General features: G+C 40.8%; 1 protein-coding gene across 1 annotated transcript; it reads left to right on the forward strand.

The window, feature by feature from the left end:
- Window positions 1–12,900: 12,900 nt before the first annotated feature.
- LOC131427226 (uncharacterized) lies at window positions 12,901–18,795 on the forward strand. Its single transcript, XM_058590225.1, has one exon. The coding sequence runs from the start codon at window positions 12,901–12,903 to the stop codon at window positions 18,793–18,795; it is 5,895 nt and encodes a 1,964-aa protein (XP_058446208.1).
- Window positions 18,796–22,308: the final 3,513 nt, after the last annotated feature.

A 22,308-nucleotide genomic window follows, 5' to 3' on the forward strand; every position in this document is an offset into this window, starting at 1 on the left:
TTCCTAAAAACTATAGGCATTTATTGACAACATATCTAGAAATTAACAGAATCGGTCGAATCGTTCAGAAGTTATGATTAAAAAAATGTATTTTTTGAAGAAGATATTCGATTTTTTGATCCACCCTAATCCACTCTAATGACAAAGTAAAAAGTACGGGTCTAAAATATTTTTCGATGGAGAACGATTCTTTCAAATATAACAAAATTCTGAGAGATCGTATATTAGTTTCTCATGGAATTGCTGTATATATGGTAAAAACATGAAAAAATGCAATAACATGGGGTCGGAACGTATCGGTTTATGAGATATTCAATTTTAAAGTGTTTATAGTAAGCAGAGATACAGATATTTTATCTGAATAGAAAATCTGTGTTTGTCTGTATTCAGTATTAAATCTACATTTCTACTATGAAATGATGAGAATGTTTTTTTAACATTACATTGTTACTTACTCTACAACTTTCAAAATTTTGACTAAATAAATTGACAGGGGATTCCAGAGCACTTAACGTGCGCCCTCAAGTCAGGTCATTCAATTCTCAGTTTGAAAATGTTTCACAATCCGAAATTTAATTTTGTAAGTTTTAAACGTGTTCTGTTGAATTGAGCAACACTTTGGTACATCACGTATGAGGAAAAAGTTTAAAACATTTTGTACAAACCATATTTTACTAATATGGTTTTGATACATCATAGGTACCAGTCTGCACTGAAATGAAAATGTTACTTATATTCATTAGATTTGTCATATATAGACATATGACAACTTATGACCTTTAATGGAACTCTTCATAAAATCTAAATGATGTTCAATAAATTTTATATCTTCATAATCTTTATGATATTGATAATCAAACCATATACAAGTTATGCGAATAGTCGATAAAACTTAAGCCAAAATAATTTTAATATTCATTACATTACACTACATTTTAATCGCATGCTGATTATGTTTATTAAAAGTCATGTGAAAACTTGTAATTTTCATTGGAAGCGTCCATCAAATCTGCAACAAGGAAGAAAACGAGACAGCTGAAGAAAATAACAACAAATAGAGTTTGTTTTTACAAAAGAATAGTTGTGAATCGCACTGCTTGAAGCTGAAGAAAGAGTTGTGCCCTCGATATTCATCGACTGCTCCAGACAGTTTTTATGAAGTTCTGTTACTTGAAATCGCTGACAAGACAGCTCATAAAAATTCGTTCAAGGATATGGCCCTGAAATTAATATCCGGTACGTTTCATTTTTCTGTCTGTCTAGTATGAGGATTTAAATTTTTCATTTATAGTTTCTGGATCCCATGTCTCCTTCGCAAATATCAGGTGGTGCTCCTTTACGGAACTGATGACTAGTATATCTTGAATCCTCGAAAAAAGGAGTAGTTTCCAATTATCAGCTTTTCGGAGTGCATCTGATTCGTCTGGTGACAGTAAATATCCGATGAAATCAGCCAGTCCCAAAAAAGTAAGTGTAGTTGAAATATTAAAATAATATTTTATTATGAAACACTTTATATACGAAATATATAACAATAAGTTTTTGATAAGACATTTTTTTTTATTGTTGTTTTTGATTCCCTTAAGCACCATAATCAAAGTATTTTTTTATCAATTTGAATCTTATATGTATCACTTATACAATCAAATGTTAGCAATCATTGGATCTATATATAACTGCTAGTCATATGGTATAGATAAACCTATCTATCATTTTCTTACACGAAGAATTTGAAGAACTTAGTTTCGCACAATTGTATTCCACTAATACAAAATCTGGGAGCTTTTGAAGCCAATCGATCTGTTGTTCTCCTACCTTTTAATCGAATAAATAACTTTCAAAATTAGCTAGAAAGGGGAAAAAACAAAATTATCAGTTCCACTCACCAACGTAACGTACTTTGCAAATCTACTGATAAATTTAATTACCTATATGTGATATATTTTGTTTAAGAGTGGGATCTTGACACCGAATACACACATAACAAACGTCAGCTCAATACCGTAATCATATGAATCGTGCATGTGTGCGATAATCACAGTCCGTCAAATATTCTTTCGGAGAAATGTTGACGGAGCTAGCCGTTGACGGACGTTGACGTTCCGGATCTCTGCTGGATCGTGTGAATGCGCAAAGGGCAAACTCATTTGACTAATTTTGACGAAGGCTGACGTGACGGTGACGGTGACGGAAGAAGCCGGATCGTCTGAATCGTACATTATTTATTCTACCGTGTGCTTTCGGCTCATAAGTGAATTAGCGGATTATGTTGATCCGCGAGCTGACAATGGCGAATTAGTAAAGATTTTTCAATATAGTAGAATAAAATGGAATTTATTTTCTTTTAAAGCGACGATAATCTTCACTGAAATGAAAATCTTATTCATAATCATCATATGAATCATATGCAGAATATAATTTATAGAAGTTTTATGGAAACTTATAATCTTTATTTAAAGTGTACGTTAAATCTAAATAGACGTTACCATAATGAAAGTTATGAGAATATACCATATAATGTATATGGAAATCTGATGAAACCTAACTCGTTACATAATTTATATTCATTGGATATGTCTTATAAATCGTACACAGATGGTATTTCACAAAAGACATATGACAACTTATGACCTTTAATGGAACTCTACATAAATTCTAAATGATGTTCAATAAATTTTATATCTTCATAATCTTTATGATATTGATAAAAATACCATATACTAGTTGAATCTGAAGAAGGAGTTGTGTCCTCGATATTCATCAACTGCTCCAGACAGTTTTGTTAGGAAGTTCCGTTATTTTAAATCGCTGACAAGACAGCTCATTCAATTTCGTTCAAGGATATGCCCTAACGGATTATGAAATAATTACCCGGTACGTCTCATCATTCTTTCTGTCTAATAATAGGATTTAAATTATTTATTTATTGTTTCGGGATCCTACTTCTCCTTCGCAAATATCATAACGACTAGTATAGCTCAAATCCTTAATAAAAGAAGTAGTTTCCAATTCGTTGCGCATCTGATTCGTCTGGTAACTGTAAATATCCGATGAAATCAGCCAGTTCCAAAGAAGTAAGTGTAGTTGAAATATTTAAATAAATTTTCATTATGAAACTCTTTACATACGAAAAATATAACAAGTTTTTAATAAGACAATTATATTTATTGTTTTTGATTCCCTTAAGCACCATTATCCCAGTATTTTAATTAATTTGAATCTTATATATTATATCACTTATTCAATCAAATAGCAATAATTTGATCTATATATAACTGCTATATAGAACTGGGATGACCTCCATCAAAAGTTATATATAAATTTTATGAAACTAGTCATATGGTATAGATAAATCTATCTGTTATATTAATTCGAAATTAATATAATATGCGCTTCATAAATTGTTTTCATGTATGTTGTGTGGATATCTAGTAATGGTTATAGGGTCGCGCCAATAAATTTGACTCAGACTGGAAATTTCATTCGTTATATGAAAATCTTGTAAAAATAACGTTACGAATAGTTTTATGTTTCATAAGATTATCTTATATATTTGACATGATGTTGAATACACTTTGTAGCTATCAATGGAAATGCTAATAGTGAAAATCATTAGAAAATCATATAATGTGAAAATGAGAATTTAGCTCAGTGTTGTTTAAACTGCGCGCAAACAACAAAAAACCCGAGGATTTTTAAATATCGCTTTTAACTCTCTCGGGAGTTATGAGTTATTAGTGACTTCCGGTGAAACTCTCAACGGGTGAGCACGTTGCATCGTGTTAGTCCGGAGAAAATTCGAGTATTTCGCAAGAAAGAAAGGATTTTCAGCCGTACTTTGACGATTCGACGCAGCCACACAGCGAGATTTTCGCTTGTAGTCAAGTGAAAATAAAGTCCATTGGACTATAAACGAAAATTAACTGGCAATATAGCCTTAGTTGCTGTGCCACCATTTCGGCGTCATCTCAAGTGAGGTGACGCCAACCAGAAAAGAAGAAGAAGAAGAAGAAGAGTTATTAGTCAATTTATTACTTTTAATCTGTAGAATTATGTTCTAGTTTTCAAATTATTTTTTTTTTGTTTATCACTAACTAGGACTTTTGCAAATATTCAAACTGTCAATTCACACTAATCAAATTTGCACCAAATGTGGTCTTCAAGTAAAGGCTCAAAATAAAGTTAGTTCAAAAAATAACAAAGAGACGAAAAATCATTCAGCTTTATTTTACAGTGTATATATTTTTTGGAGTGTCCGATCGATTCCCTACAACCTTTTTTTTTTGACATCATATTTGTATAATTTACAGTTTCCGAGATACCACGTGTTGAAGTAAAAAAGTCTTGGCATTACATTCGTTTTGTGGACTTCGACCTTTCTGTTTCAATAGACTTCGCAACAGATTCTTATATCGTTTTCGCTTGAGAAAACTGAAACTGACCCAGGGTAGTTTCATCAAACAAACACTTTTCACGAAACTTTGTTGATTTCGCACTTAGCAACGGGGGTTTGTGCAAACCTGATATAAAAACCAGGATCGAAACTAACTCGATTTTCAGTTCAACAACGTTAAAACTAGGTTCGAAACTAGATTCAAACAAACAGCAGTTAGGGTGAAAACTGGGTTAGGTTTGGGATCAAGGGAAAACAACATTAGTGAACATAATCATTGCATGGTTAGTACTACAATCCTACTGACACTAAGAATCCTTCCAGATCGGGGTTCGAGCATACAACTAGTTTGTAAAATAAGTGCCCTACGCATTGAACTACTATCTTGGGCAAATATTTGAAGAAAGTGCATGCAAAAATATATACGCTTTTTTTTTTTTTTTTTTTTTCAAATAAAATTTTTATTAGGCTCATTTGCTTTAGCTTAACGTGGCCGATTGTCTTGTTGTTAGGGGGAGAGAAAGGGATGCCGTATTACGGGGCGGCATACTCCCCAGTTAGTAAGGGGACATAGGGAGGGTGGGACCTACACAGTATTGAATTGAAATTTGAATACATCATTGGTTTGTGGCATACATCTTTTAGACACATTTTGCGTTCGATGAATCTTCATGTTTTTCAGCTTGTAGCAATGAAGAGATTATTCTGGATTGGGATGCTTCGTTGGTGTGTTCTGACGTTGATGTGACGTTTTTGGGTAGCTTCCAGCAACTCAGTCAGTTCAAGGCAGGTGCATGCTCCGAAGCATCGTTTACACAGGCCATACTTCCAGCAACGTAAAGAAGAGTGCGGTAGAGCTGTAGACGAGAAAGAGATAGGGAGAGCACTAAATTTGAGCATTGATAGTTTTCAAGAAGTTATAGATGAGAGTCATATAAGGAAGATTTCGAGTTGCCAAGACGTCGCGGACTAGTACGAAGGGTGGTATACCTCGGGCCCGAAGGGAACCTATGAGTTGGGACCTGGCATCACAATACTCGACACATGTCCAAACAACATGTTCGATGTCATGATAACCCTCACCGCAAACGCAGACACCACTCTCAGCGAGCCCCACACGACGGAGATGCGCGCTGAACATATAATGATTAGACATGAGCCTTGACATTACACGAATAAAGTCTCGACTCACGTCTAACCCCCGGAACCAAGCTTTCGTCGATACCTGTGGGACTATTGAGTGTAACCATCGTCCCAGAGTTCCACTATTCCATGTATTCTGCCAGCTGGCTAGAGTTTTCTGACGACAGCAACTGAAAAATTCATTGAAGCAGATTGGTCTTTCATAGATATCACCTTCTAGTGCGCCCACCTTGGCTAACGAGTCCGCCCTCTCATTGCCCCGTATGGAACAATGTGAGGGGACCCAAACCAAGGTAATCTGGTATGATTTTGCAGATAAAGCACTCAATTGTTCCCGTATTCTCCCCAGGAAATACGGTGAGTGCTTTCCAGGCTTCACTGTACGGAGAGCCTCAATGGAACTGAGACTGTCCGATACAATGAAGTAGTGATCTGTGGGCAGAGTGTCAATGATCTCAAGGGTATACTGAATTGCAGCTAGTTCTGCGACGTAAACTGAAGCTGGATCACTGAGTTTATAGGAAGCGGTGAAATTTACATTGAATATACCGAAGCCAGTGGACCCGTCTAGATATGATCCGTCAGTGTAAAACATTTTATTACAGTCGACTTCTTTAAATTTATTATTAAAAATTTTTGGGATCTCTTGAGGGCGTACAGGATCCGGGATTCCACGAATTTCCTCTTTCATGGATGTGTCGAAAAACACAGTAGAATTAGAAGTATCCACAAAATGAACACGATTGGGAACAAACGAAGAAGGATTTATATTCTGAGCCATGTAGTCAAAATACAAGGACATAAAACGGGTTTGTGAATTAAGCTCGACGAGCTTTTCAAAGTTTTCTATCACCATCGGATTCAAAATGTCGCATCGGATTAGCAGTCGATATGAGAGATCCCAGAACCTGTTTTTCAACGGTAAGACGCCCGCCAGCACTTCAAGACTCATCGTATGGGTTGATTGCATGCAACCCAAGGCAATACGTAAACAACGATACTGAATTCTTTCCAGTTTAATGAAATGAATATTCGTAGCGGAGCGGAAACAGAAACATCCATATTCCATTACTGACAATATCGTCGTTTTGTACAACCTGATCAGGTCTCCTGGGTGAGAGCCCCACCAAGTTCCGGTTATTGTACGAAGGAAATTGATTCTCTGTAGGCATTTTCGTTTCAAATACCTAATGTGACATCCCCAGGTACCTTTGGAATCGAACCAGACCCCGAGATATTTAAATGTGAAAACCTGAGCTATTGTTTCACCCCCTAGTTGAAGCTGTAATTGCGCAGGTTCTCGCTTCCTTGAAAATACAACCAGCTCAGTTTTCTCCGTAGAGAACTCGATACCCATTTGAAAAGCCCATGTCGACAAGTTGTCGAGGGTATCTTGCAATGGTCCTTGGAGATCGGCAGCTTTGGGTCCTATAATAGACACAACACTGTCGTCGGCAAGTTGTCTTAGCGTGCAAGATGTGTTGATACATTCATCAATGTTATTTACGTAAAAGTTGTATAAAAGGGGGCTTAAGCATGAGCCCTGAGGAAGACCCATGTAACTGAATCGCTTTGTCGTCAATTCACCATGCTCAAAATGCATGTGTTTCTCGGACAATAGATTATATAAAAAGTTGTTCAAAACTGGTGAAAGACCATGCTGATGCAACTTCTCAGATAGAACGTTAATGGAAACTGAATCGAATGCCCCCTTGATGTCGAGGAAAACTGATGCCATTTGTTCTTTACGAGCAAATGCCATTTGAATTTCTGTTGAGAGCAACGCTAGACAATCGTTCGTTCCTTTGCCCCTGCGGAACCCAAATTGTGTACCTGAAAGCAATCCATTTGTTTCGACCCAATTGTCTAGACGGAAGAGAATCATTTTCTCCAACAATTTCCGGATACAGGAAAGCATAGCAATCGGCCGATACGAATTGTGATCGGAGGCTGGTTTTCCAGGTTTTTGAATAGTAATAACTCTCACTTCTCTCCATTCGTGTGGGACAATATTACCCTCGAGGAACTTGTTGAATAAATTCAACAAGCGCCTTTTGGCAGAGTCGGGCAGATTTTTCAACAAGTTGAATTTAATTCTGTCTAACCCCGGGGCTCTATTGTTACACGACAAGAGCGCAAGTGAGAACTCTACCATCGAAAACGGTGTTTCGTTTGTATTCAATGTCGCGACGCGGGATATCTTCTGTTCCGGAACAGAATCAGGACATACTTTCTTAGCGAAATCAAATATCCAGCGGTTAGAATATTCCTCGCTTTCGTTCGCGTGCTTTCGATTGCGCATGCGACGGGCCGTATTCCAAAGAGTGCTCATTGCTGTTTCTCTCGTTAATCCGTCAACAAACCTTCGCCAGTAACCGCGTTTCTTAGCTTTAATAAGACTTTTCATTTGAAATTCTAACGCCGCGTATTTCCGATAATTATCTGGAGTTCCGTTCTTTCTAAACGAGATGAAGGCTGAAGCTTTTTTCGTTTTCAGCTCTGAGCACTCTTTGTCCCACCATGGGTTGGGAGAACGCATACTAGTTTGCACGCTAGGTACTCGTTTCGTCTGAGCTTGAATTGCGGTGTCAAGAATCAAGCCAGCCAAAAATGTATACTCTTCCTCCGGAGGAAGCTCCTGTGATGTTTCTAGTTTCTCAGATATCGAGCTCGCGTAACGTTTCCAATCAATGTTTCGTGTGAAATCGTACGAAACATTGATTGTTTCCGATGGTCTTCCACGGTTGGTGATAGAAACTATGATCGGCAAGTGATCGCTACCGTGAGGATCACAGATTACCTTCCACTTGCAATCTAACTGTAGCGAAGTCGAGCAAAGGGATAAATCCAGCGCACTTGGTTGTGCTGGCGGTCTAGGGTTCCGTGTCATTTCTCCCGTGTTTAGAATTGTCAAATTGAAGTTGTCACACAGATCTTGGATTAACGAAGAACGATTATCATCATATAAGCAGCCCCATCCTGTACCATGCGAGTTAAAGTCCCCTAAAACCAGCCGCGGTGAAGGAAGAAGTTCTATGATGTCTGCAAGCCGACGATGCCCTATCGAGACTCTGGGAGGAATGTAGATAGAAGCTATACATAGATCTTTGCCTTTAATATTAATTTGGCAAGCAACAACTTCAATTCCCGGTGTCGAGGGGAGGTTAATACGATAAAATGAATAGCACTTTTTAATCCCTAAAAGTACCCCTCCATAAGAGTCTTCTCGGTCCAGGCGGATTATGTTAAAATTATGGAAGTCGAGGTTGATGTTAGAAGTAAGCCAAGTTTCACTCAAGGAGAATACATCGCAATTATGAGTATGTATTAAGTGTTTGAAAGAATCAAGTTTTGGGATGATACTTCTGCAATTCCACTGAAGCACAATGATCATATCTTCGATTCTCAGTGGTAAATTATCCATCAAAAGATACGATCGCTGCAAGGAGGGGCCATTGTTCAGTCAACTGTTTTAAAAATGTCCTTACTGTTGGCAGTAGAGCAGTTAGGAAGCTTTTCAGAGGATCAGTAATATTGAAGGCTGTTAATATCCAGTCCACGATATCAGAAAATTTCAATAATCCAGCGTTTGTTGGATTTTCTGGTTGTGCTTTGGGGTCATTCGGGTTTTTTGATGCCCCAGGAAGTGCTGGGTACTCCTTATCATCCCTAAGTTTTTTTAACCCAGGAGGTGTTTGCTTCGGTTTTGAGTCAGCACTTTTTGTTTCCGTTTGGTTCTTTTGTGACGAAGAGGACAGTCTGAGGCCTTTACGAGGAAGCTTGGGAGAAGCCAGATGTTGTCTTTTCCTGCTTCCTTCAACCTGTGTGTAGGAAGGTCCTTCGCCTGGGTCGTCAGAGGTATCCTCTTCAACTGGCAAGATTGCAAACGGGTTCTCAGGGGTCGATGGAGTGGTTCTTTTTAAGATTTCCGCATAAGAACGTTTGGAACGTTCTTTCACGGATCGCTTCAATTTCTCCGCACGCTGTATGTACGTAGGGCACACCGAAAGATCATGAGGATTCTCCCCGCAGTAGCAACACTTTTCCACTGCTCTTCTGCAGAGATCGTCCTCATGGGCCTCTCCGCATTTGCCGCATCGCAGTTTGTTGCAACAATAGGTTGCCGTATGACCTAGCTGTTTGCAGCTTGTACAATGCATTACCCGCGGTACATACAGCCGAACAGGTAGACGAACTCCACTCACTACCAAATAATTTGGAAGTGCAGATCCGGCAAAAGTCACGCGAAATGAGTCCGATTGGTAAAATTTACCATCTATCGATTTGGAGTGCAATTGCTTGCACTCCAAAATTTTCACTGGTTGAAGGTCGGGGTTTTTGAAACGGCCTACCCCGTCCTTCATCAGATCTTCGATTGTCAGACTTTCGTCACGGACCACACCGTCGATCTCCACCACATGAGACGGGACGTACACGCGGTACTCCTTCGTGAACAACTCGTTGGTAGCAATCCCGTTTGCTTGCTTCAGGTCGGACACAACAACGCGTAACTTGTTTGGCGAAACCTTATCTATTGTTTTTATTGCCGAGTAATGTTTTTCCAGGTCCCGAGCAATATTTAAAACTCTGAGAGACTTTAATTTGGGCCGGAAGTATACCACCCACGGACCCCCCGAGCCATCGTCTTGGTAAACTTTTTGGCGGGCAGGCAATATCTTAGAGGGAGATGGAGGCATCGGAGAGGGAGATGGCATCGGAGAGGGAGATGGTATCGGAGGGGGAGATGGTATAGGAGGGGTAGATGGCATCTCGGAATCAAACTCAGCCTCTAAATGTTCTTCGTTCATTCGTTCAGCTTCGCCCTCCTCCGAGACACCCCCACTGTCATCAATATTCATATTTAAAGTGCGGGAGTAAAGAAGTCTCCCGCACTTGAAATGAGAAAGAAAGAAATAAAATGAAAAGAAAATATATAAATAGTAAAAGTTGAAAGAAAAAGTTTGAGAAAATACTTAACAGTATGTCACGGTAAGCTGTTAGATGAGTTGCTCCTTCACTCCTTCGTTGTGCTTCAGCGTGACCTTGACTCAGGATTTGGCTGCTGCGATGCGGGTAGCAAACAATAGAAATAACTGCTGCCCGAGGATAGCACAATAGCGTCTACTGTTGATACCGATACAAAACCGGTGCACAGACAGAACTCACTTGCGGGGATGCTACTTTTTATCACTTTTATTTAATGCCTATACTACAGCCTCTGCTGTGATAGGCACCTTCGTCTTACCGATGTCGATTGTTAAAAAACGCGTGTGCTCACTTCGAACATTCGGTTACGAATGATATACGCTTTTTTAAAATCAGGAATTGGAATTGGTCTCTGCATCCGTGCAAAACAAATATTTTGTCACACTGAAAACGTGTGCAAATTTTCATCCAAATTGGACAATGTGAAGTCTGATTACTTGCTAATCATTTGCTATAATGTAATCTGTATTCTAAGATTGATATAAATATCACACATGCACAGTAAATGTAGTTCTAACTGCCAAAAAAGACAAGAGAAAGTATCTATCAAGTTTATAAGTAGATGCTATGTCGGATTTTTAGCTCAGTTGATGCCAGAGTGCAGCAGAGCGGATGTTATTAAGTAATTTTGTACTATTGGATCTCGTTGTCTCCCTTGTTCTTGGGGTAGAGGAGCTTCCATTTGTGTTGTGGGTGGATTCCGTTTACTTCTCTTATGCGCCTTGTACATTGATTGCAGTTGCTAGCTGTTTCGACGATGAAAGCATTTTTGAAACAGGAGTACACTGAAGTCTTTTTTAATGCGATACGTATCACATAAAAAAACCGCATAACTCTGAAAATTCGCATAAAAAAGTCGCATAAAAAAAGACCTTATTGTACTGCATTCACTAGTTAGCGTTGTTGAATGGTTGAGCTTGTCTTTTTCGCAGTGTCAGTGCAGGGTTGACCGCAATGAGCAGGTTGTTCACAAAACTGGCATGTCATCAGCAGATTCTCATAGGTAACCAGCGTTTTACAAGGATATCTCCCGCTTTGACCACAGCTGATGTAAAATGGAATTGCCTTATGTAATCCAATACGTAGCACTCTCAACCCATTCCGAATACCGGGAAAGAAATTCCGCCACACTTCCTTTTCGAAAACAGCTTCTGAAACGTACGCTAAAATTGTAAGAGAGCATGGTGATGGTGATCTTGATCGTGCGAAGGTGTTTTGATGGCATAGAGTTCTTGGAGGGGTGTTAAAGTATAGAAGATGAGTCGTGGTACGGTAAACCAGTCGAGGTGCGAACAAACTGAAGTTCCTTCGGGGCAGCCGGCAATCATCCTGTCTACTATCGTAATGTACTCGAAAGATTGCGGAAATGAGTTAACAGGGTACGCTTAAACATCGTTTGTAACTGGATCCTTCAACATGACAACGCCCCGTGTCCCAAAGGCCCAGTTTAAGGCTTTTGTAGATCGAATTTGCTCATTCTGAATACACTACCTCTTAGAAAAAAACGTTCAACGGTGGTCTTTCATTGGTCCAATGCGTTGTATCGTTCACTGGTGAAAATCTATTGCCGGTACCATGATTTTTAAGCATGAAATCGTAAATCATGTCTTCTTATGAAATTTAATAAGTAAAATGATTGATATCATGAAAGCACAGACTAACAGACATGACAGTATGAGTAAATTCTTATAAAAATAATTTTTCGTGATGCACTAGTTCTACCTATATTGTACTGCGCGAACTATTTACTTTCGGTACACCCCTTGTGTTATGTGAAAGTATTTTTACTAGTTGGTTTCCCCTCGTTTGTCAACACCGATCAGCTGCTTGCAGGGATGCCTGATTTCATCATAATATTTGAAAATGAATCATCACAATAAATTATTGGATTACGTTGATAATATATGTGACGGTGGACCCTCCGTTACTTCGTCGCTTGGTGACTGCAGCAAGTAAGGGAACACGTCGAGCCGTCGTGATGGTAAGGCTGGCAACGCTGAGTCAGCGAACCGTCAAAAAAGTGAGAATCAGAAGAAGAAAACTAGAATAAGTAAAAGTTTGCAAGTGAAAAGACGCGATTGAAAGCCGTCTAAAATTTGTTAAAATTTATATACTTATATTCCTAGAAATTTGAATTCAGTTATCAGTTATCTTAAATTACGAAGATCGCAGATACAGATTTCGTTGATAAGACCCGTTCATTAATCCAAGCGGTTCACCAAATAATTGTAAGTAAACTAAAAGAAAATTGTTAAAACCTAACCTAAAATAAATATAATTGCAGTTGAAGCATTCCGAATTAAAAACGTGTTTGCTGTCAAAGTTGGTGTTATCACCACCCCCACAAAATCTTCAAAATTATTTGTATTGTGGGCGGAATGATGGACGGACATCACGATACCACGGGATTCAATTGCAAACGATGCAATCTTCCGGATTCAGCGGACAACCACATGGTTGCATGTGATAAGTGTCACGAGTGGGAACATTTTAAATGTGCCGGCGTAGATGAGAAAATCAAAGATAAACCGTATTCCTGCCGGAAATGTTCCGTTCAAGAAAATTCCACGCTATTGAAACCAACGGCGGAGAAAAAAGGTGCCTCAAAAGGAACAAGCAGTAAGGCTGCATCGAAGCGCAGTAAAAAACCTGTACCGGCTGATCCTGCACCGAGTGTTACTTCCAGTGTCCGTGCGGCGATGGAATTGGAGCTAAAGCTGATAGAGGAAGAATGCCAGCTGAGGGAGAAAGAGCTCAATGAACAGGAAGAGCTACAAAAATTGAAATTGGAGGAAGAACAGCGACAGCTGGAGGAACAGCGTGAATTGCTGAAAAAGGAAGCTGCGTTACGTGAACGCAAATTACAAGAATCTGCAATAATCAAGGCAAAGCAACAGTTAATTCGGCAGAAATCAATCGAAAAAAAGCGTGAACTTATGCAGCGGCTTGGTTCAAGTAGCAGTCAGATGGATGCGGAACTCGGTAGCGCGAAATTGGTAGAAAATTGGCTGAAAGGGCTTCCCCCTACAGATGAATCCGCTATTAGCTCGGTGAGCGGCAATGAACGTAGTCGTCTAGACAGTCTGCTAGTTCCCGAGGACAGGCCAAAATCTGTAGAACCAACCGTACCGTCTTCAGACGCTGTCGTCTCAACCCCCGCAGCTGTGTTCTCTTCCGCTGCTAGTGCAGACTGTGCCAGTGCATTTGTTGTACCGCCGAAGCGTAATGAACAAACAACAGATGGCACTGTATATACTCCCGGCAAAGTCGAACTTCAATCGGGAAACAAGTTTTATGTAAGTCCACAGCAAATCGCAGCGCGTCAAGTGATCGGAAAAGATCTGCCAGCATTCGGCGGTAACCCCGAGGAATGGCCGGCTTTTATTAGTTGCTTCGATCAAACAACAGCTGCTTGTGGGTACACACATATTGAAAATCTTAATCGCCTTCAACGAGCGTTATACGGTCATGCAAAAGATACGGTGCGAAATCAGCTGTTTCTTCCTGAATGTGTACCGCACGTCATCAAATCGTTGGAGAAAATGTACGGCAGACCGGAACTTCTAATTCGTACGCTGTTGGAGAAAATTCGTGGTCTTCAACCTCCGAAACATGAAAAGTTAGAAACACTGATGGAGTTTGGGATAGCAGTTAGGAATTTCGTTGGTCATCTTAAAGCAGCGCGACAGGATGCACATCTCACGAATCCGTCATTGATGCAGGAGCTGGTGGAGAAATTACCGGGGCAACTAAAGCTAGATTGGGCTATTTTCAAAAGCCAATATCAAACAGTCACACTCACTACTTTTGGCGAGTTTACGGATAAACTAGTGGATGCTGCCACGGAAGTAACTTATGACTTGCCGTGTTTCAGAAGGCCACCCAAAATTGAAAAACAAAAGGTGAAGGAGAAAGTTTTTGTACAAGCGCATTCAACGGACTCATCGGCGAATCGAGATAGCAAACAGCAGCATGGCAAAACGTGCGCGATGTGTAATCTTCAAGGACATCGGATAATAGAATGTCATCGGTTCAAATCACTTTGCGTAAGCGAAAGGGTAAACGTTATTCAACAAAAAGGTTTGTGTAAGACTTGTCTTAACAATCACGGGAAATGGCCCTGCAAGTCCTGGAAAGGCTGTGCGGTAGAAGGCTGTCGGGAACGCCATAACACACTTCTCCATCCTGCGCCGTCTGTGAACGTTTCGGCAAGTCATGTCGGCAAGGGTGCGCAACAAATTCCACTGTTCCGTATCATTCCAGTAGTGCTTTTCGGTAAAGACCGATCGCAAACAGTATTTGCGTTTATCGACGAAGGATCTTCAATTACATTACTAGAAGAATCTGTCGCTAACCAGTTGGGAATCGCAGGAAAACCAGAACCGCTGACACTCCAGTGGACTGGAAACATGACGCGCGTCGAGCAGAACTCACAGCAGGTGAAAATGGAAATAACAAGTAAACAAAACGAATTACGGCGAAGATCATTTCAAGCTCGTACAGTTAGTTGTTTGGTTCTTCCGTCTCAATCGATGTGCTACCGAGAATTGTCACAACAGTTTCCTCATCTTCGAGGACTTCCAATGGAAGATTATGAGCTGGTTCAGCCAAAATTGCTCATCGGATTAGACAATCTGAACTTAACGGTGCCGCTTAAGCTACGCGAAGGGAAAAATAGCGAACCAGTAGCAGTCAAATGCCGACTTGGTTGGAGTATCTATGGTTGTGGATCATCTAAGCCGATTCAACGGTCAATCGTCAATTTGCACGTCAGTGCATCTCCAGATCCAGATCGGTTGCTGAACGACCAGCTTCGCGAATACTTCGCAATCGAGAATTCAGGAATCGCTATCCCGATCGAAAAACTTGAGTCAAAGGAAGACAATAGAGCGAGGCGAATTCTTACTGAAACAACGCGTCGCACGGGAAATCGTTTTGAAACCGGTTTACTTTGGCGGTCTGACGAGCCGAACTTTCCTGACAGTTTTCCGATGGCGATTCGGCGTCTTCGAGCGTTGGAACGAAAATTACAGAATGATCCGGCGATGAGTAAGCGTGTCAGCAGTCAAATAGCTGAATACTTACAAAAGGGGTATGCCCATAAGGCCTCCGAAGAAGAACTGCGTGGCGTAGATGCGAAACGCATCTGGTATTTGCCGCTCGGAATCGTCATCAATCCGAAGAAACCATCGAAAGTACGTCTTGTTTGGGACGCGTCAGCGAAGGTGGAGGGAGTTTCGTTCAACTCAAGCTTACTAAAAGGACCCGATCTTCTAACTCCACTTCCAAAAGTTCTCAGTCGTTTTCGTCAGTTTCCGGTGGCCGTCAGCGGAGACATTAGAGAAATGTTTCACCAGATCAAAATCCGTCATCCCGATTCTCAATCTCAGCGTTTTCTCTGGAGAGATTCCCCGTCAGATAATCCAACGGTGTACATAATGGACGTATGCACGTTTGGATCGACCTGCTCGCCGACATCAGCGCAACACGTGAAAAATACAAACGCTCGAGAGTACGAAGAGAAATTCCCGCGCGCATGTGAAGTAATTTTAAATAGCCACTACGTGGACGATCTGCCGGAAAGCTTTCGCACAGTTAAGGAACCATTCGATGTCATAAACGACGTGAAGACTGTACATTCGCTGGGCGGGTTCGAGATAAGAAATTTTCTGTCCAACAAGGTAGAGGTATTGCAAGGCATCGGCGAAATCTCGGCTAGTGCAACGAAAGATCTACTACTGGAGCGCGAGAGTACAACGGAATCTGTCCTGGGTATGAGATGGATCCCGTCAGAAGACATGTTCACGTACACGTTCGTCCCCCGAAGTGACTTGCAGTCAATTCTTGCCGATGGTTATATTCCAACAAAACGCGAAGTGTTAAAGGTGGTCATGAGCTTGTTTGACCCTTTAGGGCTGTTAGCGATTTTTCTCGTCCATGGCAAGGTCTTAATACAGGACTGCTGGGCGGCTGGGTTGGCCTGGGACGATCCAATAAATGAAGATCTCTGTGAACGTTGGCGACGATGGACGAAATTCTTTCCATCTTTAGACACACTGCGAATTCCACGTTGTTATTTTCGATCTCCACCGGCGGACGATACAAGTTCTCTTCAGCTTCACGTTTTCGTCGACGCCAGTGAAGTCGCATGTTCGTGCGTAGCTTATTTCCGCCTACAGATCAGAAGCGACATTCAAATAGCTTTAGTAGCCGCTAAGACAAAAATTGCTCCTCTTAAAACGCTCTCTATCCCGAAGCTGGAACTGAAAGCCGCTGTATTAGGCGTTCGACTGTTGGAATTCGTGCAAAGCTCACACTCGTATTCGATCAAAGAAAGATTTCTCTGGAGTGCTTCATCTACCGTTCTTGCGTGGATCCAGTCCGACCACCGCCGATATCCCAAGTTTGTGGCCGTTCGGGTTGGAGAAATACTGATGGCAAGCGACCAGCGCGAATGGAGATGGCTGCCTTCCAAGATGAATATTGCCGATGCGGCCACCAAATGGAAATCTGATCCCGATCTGGGGCATACAAGTTCCTGGTTTGCGGGACCGAACTTTCTACGGGAAAAAGAAGAAACCTGGCCTGGACAGCGACGATTTACAACCACTTTGGCAGAAGTTAAAGCATCTATGGTACATACGACTTTCGATCCTATGTTGGATGTTACTCGTTTTGGTAGTTGGACAAAATTACTGCGAACAACAGCCTACGTTTTGCGTTTCATCGGAAACCTGCGCCGGAAGAAAGCTAGAATTGCTCTGGAGATGCACATCTTCACTCAAGAAGAATTGAAGAAGGCGGAAGAAATCCTATGGAAGCTGGCTCAACAAGAATCGTTTTCGACAGAGGTTCATGTTCTACGAAGTACACAAGGACCCCCGGAAGCTCGTCATGCTGTTGTAGCCAAATCGAGCCCCCTGTACGGTATGTGGCCCTTTATGGACGAGAAGGGAGTCGTTCGAAAACGTGGCAGAATTGGTGCAGCACCATTTGCACCATTCGAAGCTAAGTTTCCAGTTATTTTGCCCAAACAGCACCTTATCTCATCTCTAATTGTAGACTGGTATCATCGCCGTTTCCGCCATGCCAACCGAGAAACCATCGTTAACGAAATGCGACAGCGTTTCGAGATCCCGAGACTACGAGAACTGATTAAAAGAGTGACGAACAACTGTGTCTGGTGTCGCGTCGCAAAAGCAACGCCAAAACCTCCGCCGATGGCTTCTCTTCCGGCAATCCGTTTGACACCATTCGTAAAACCTTTCTCCTTTGTTGGTCTGGACTACTTCGGGCCAGTGTTGGTAAAAGTCGGTAGAAACCAGGTTAAGCGCTGGGTAGCTTTATTCACCTGCCTTACCGTGCGAGCAGTGCACCTCGAGGTGGTCTACAGTCTCACAACCGAGGCTTGTATCATGGCGGTGAGACGTTTCATCTCTCGAAGAGATCCTCCGGCAGAGTTCCATTCGGATAACGGAACGTGTTTTGTAGGCGCTAACAATATCCTGAAAAGGGAAATCGAGATGCGCAATCAAGCTCTCGCAGAAACTTTCACGAATGCTGAGACAAGGTGGAGATTCACCCCACCCGCTACGCCACACATGGGCGGCGTATGGGAGCGGTTAGTTCGCTCGGTTAAAACGGCGATCGGTACGTTGTTAGATGCACCACGCAAACCCGATGATGAAACGTTACTCACGATTCTATGCGAAGCTGAAATGATGATCAACAGTAGACCTCTCACTTACGTGCCACTAGAATCTGCGGAACAAGAAGCTCTAACGCCAAATCACTTCTTGTTAGGAAGCTCGAACGGGAAGAAGGTTCTTCCGACTGTACCAGTAGATCGTGGAGAGACACTCCGTAGCAGCTGGAACCTAGCGCGACATTTGTGCGACGAGTTTTGGAAGCGCTGGGTGAAAGAATACTTGCCGGTGATTACGCGTCGGTGTAAATGGTTCGACGAAGTAAAGGATATTGCAGTAGGAGACCTAGTTGTGGTGGTGAGCGGAACGGCGAGAAACCAGTGGGTGCGTGGGCGTGTAATCGATGTGGTTCCCGGACAGGATGGCCGTGTTCGTCAAGCTTGGGTTCAAACACCGACAGGTGTACTCAAGCGAGCGGTAGTGAACTTGGCGGTATTGGACGTCATGAAGAAAGGTAAATCTTCATGTCTCGAGTCTTCAGAAGAGAACCATCACCAGGATTTACGGGCGGGGGATTGTGACGGTGGACCCTCCGTTACTTCGTCGCTTGGTGACTGCAGCAAGTAAGGGAACACGTCGAGCCGTCGTGATGGTAAGGCTGGCAACGCTGAGTCAGCGAACCGTCAAAAAAGCGAGAATCAGAAGAAGAAAACTAGAATAAGTAAAAGTTTGCAAGTGAAAAGACGCGATTGAAAGCCGTCTAAAATTTGTTAAAATTTATATACTTATATTCCTAGAAATTTGAATTCAGTTATCAGTTATCTTAAATTACGAAGATCGCAGATACAGATTTCGTTGATAAGACCCGTTCATTAATCCAAGCGGTTCACCAAATAATTGTAAGTAAACTAAAAGAAAATTGTTAAAACCTAACCTAAAATAAATATAATTGCAGTTGAAGCATTCCGAATTAAAAACGTGTTTGCTGTCAAAGTTGGTGTTATCACCACCCCCACAATATATTTAACTTTTTTAGCGATGTTGGAAGGTAACCATTTATTTTTCTCAACGTTGCTCATCTAGATTATTTTTTATTGTGTTGGTAATTTTCATCCGAAATTAAGTGGCGGTAGACCAGAAGCAAGTAAATATTGTAACAAAACGGGTTCGATTTTGTATTGCGTTGGAGGATGAGAAGTAGCACAATTATGTATATAGTTTTGGCAATATGTATTAAATCTGTATCCTGCATGAAATTCGCATGGACGTATACGAATCAATACATTACAGGTAATTCTGTATAAATATCAACTCTGTTGGTAAAAAATAAACGCAGTCTAGATGACAGACAGGATGTTTTTGATAGGGTAACGTGGCGACATCATGACATATGCGTGTACTGTCCCAACTGAAGGAATATTCGAAATGACCGTTAAAATAATTGAAGAATCCAATTTGAGTGTCCTGTCTGTTAGTCTGTGATGAAAGTTTTCATGAAAGATGTGTTATTGTTCATTATATCAATCGTTTTGATCATGAAATCATGACTTATTATTCATGATAGACATGATTCATGATTTCATGATTTTAATTCATGGTTCCGGGAATAGATTTTTATCCGTGTTGGTCCAATCAACATCCAATTTTTCGTTCAACACGCGTTCAACCTTCGTTCGCCGATTTTGAAACAGACTGTTGAACCGAGTGCCATTTTTTTTTCGTTCAACAACCCCGGCAGACAGAGGTCCATTGTTGAACCATTTTTTATTTGATGAGTTGGCGCCTCGTTGGACTAGTTTTAATAAAGAATTTTTTCCACCTATTGTTTTTTAAACTAAAACCACATACCTGTACAATACTTCTACTTCACGTAGACTAACAACAAATTTTCTTTCTATATGAAGGTAACACCAATTTTCACACTATTTTTGTAGGAGTAAAAACAACAACTAACCGTTCCATCAAACTGAACGATTATTCCGGTATTTACCTGTATGAACTGTGAGTTATCGGTATTTAAGGAGAATATATCTGTATTGCAGTATTGAGGTCAAAAATCGGTATAAATATTAAATATCGCGAAATCGGTATACCTGGCAACGTTGGTTCCAGACAACACTTTCATTTCACCAGACCCTGTCAGGTTAGAGTGAAATCGATAGTCCCACGACAAAAGGGCCTAACTGCAAATGAGAGCCTCTCTTTGTTTACTTTCTCTTTTGATTATTACGAAGCCATTATTGCAAATTCTCTAAAGTTTCCAATATAAATCGAAAGCTTGTAGTTTTACCTTGAAAGTTTTTCGAAAAGTAAAGCGTAAAATATAAAATCTAAAATCGTAAAAGAAAAAGTAAACAAAGAGAAACTGTCATTTGCAGTTAGGCCCTTTTGTCGTGGGACGGTCGAAATCTTCAGTTCATCGACGCCACCGCACAGCGTCACATTCAACATAACATGTCAATTGTATGGATGCGCAGTGCTACTGTTTAGGCACGCACGGATTTAACATTTCTCTCAACTACTTGTATGTATAAGATTCGATGCGATCACGCCTGAGGGTGCCATGGTCGCGAAAAGGATGTTTCCAAAGTTTTTTTTTCGGAAAATGTGAGAGCTGGATATCTTGTTAATATGCTGTCTTTGATTTCTCCCTTCAGTCTGCGTTGCCAGGTTGCCAAATTTATCTGGAGAGAACCAGACTTTTCTCGCTTCGCCAGACGATCTAATTAAGGACTATTCACACATTTCAGTTCCGTGACGGTTCAGTGAATGTGCCTTCAGTGCGCCGTCAGTGTTCTTTTTTTGTCGGAACCCATCCGTTCCGTTTCCGTGCTGTTTCCGTTCCGACACAGCAAACGCAGTGACATACCGATTTCAGTGAAAATAAAAAATAAAGGTGACGATGAATTTGAGTTTGCCGGACGGACGCTACACTGACGACGAGCTGCACTGAAACGGCACGGTGCTGGATAGGTGTGAATGCGCGCATAGAAAACAAATGAAATAATATCAGTATCCGTGCACGGTGTCGTGCCGACACTGAACCGGACCGGATATGTGTGAATAGTCCTTTAACCAGATCTTTTGTCAGATTTTTCAAATTTTACCAGATTTTATTAATTTTCTTGGTTCTGGTCTCTATTCCGATAGATGGTGAGACCTTTTTTGTTTTATGCTCACTGCAAATTAAGCTCGGTCAAAATTTTCTTATACACTGAAAATAAATTGCGCGCTAGCATCATGTGTAAAGCATTCGATCTGTCACTGCTTGTAGAACACATGAAATTCATGAAAATAAACACTTAACTCATGAAATGAGTGTAAAAACTGTTGATATTTAGTGGAAATCATGCTAAGTTTATATGAAAGGCACTCAAAAACGATCAGATATATCGTTACCCTTTAGATTCTATATGTATTTCATAAGAATGTCACATAGTTCTCCACATAGATTTCAACTGAAACAGAGTTGATCGATTCAAATGTGTTGCACGTACATTTGTGCTGTACTCATTCCCACTAGAAAATGAAGTTTTTAACACATGTAGTTCGATTCAATAGCAAAACACATCACATCCAAAGAAAAAACACATCAGAGCTAAGTGAAAAATAATCTAATCTCGCAATTTAGTGAACTTCACGCTCATTCAATGTTACTCTCAAGTGAGTAATTTGTACTCACTTTTGCTTATTTAGTACAAATGTCAAAAACTGAGTAATATTGATTTAGAAGAATGAGTAACTTCGACTCAGTTTCTAAATTGACAACAAGTTTTATTCACAGAGCTTTGAAAACGTTGTGTGAAAATTTACGTTCACTGAACTTTTCCCTTTGTCGGAGGCGGAACTTTTCCCTTTGTCGGAGGCGGAACGGAGGAAGGCAGACGAATCCTTTCCAATGACCGATGAACAGGTAGCGGCTTCCTTCATTCGTTGGATAGAAGTAAGTCAGTATTTGTTTAAAGCAAAGAATTCCTTATTCGAATCCCTTATTCAATTCGAATGACATTGAGTAATGTTTACTCACTCTAGCTAATTTTATCATTTGTAGCACAGAGTAAATTTTACTCAGAATTTGACAAATACCATATTTACTCAAAAGTGAGTAAACAAGCCTTACTCACTATACACGCTTACTTG

Source organism: Malaya genurostris, chromosome 1 (assembly GCF_030247185.1).
Source record: "Malaya genurostris strain Urasoe2022 chromosome 1, Malgen_1.1, whole genome shotgun sequence".
NCBI classification, from domain to species: Eukaryota; Metazoa; Arthropoda; class Insecta; order Diptera; family Culicidae; genus Malaya; species Malaya genurostris.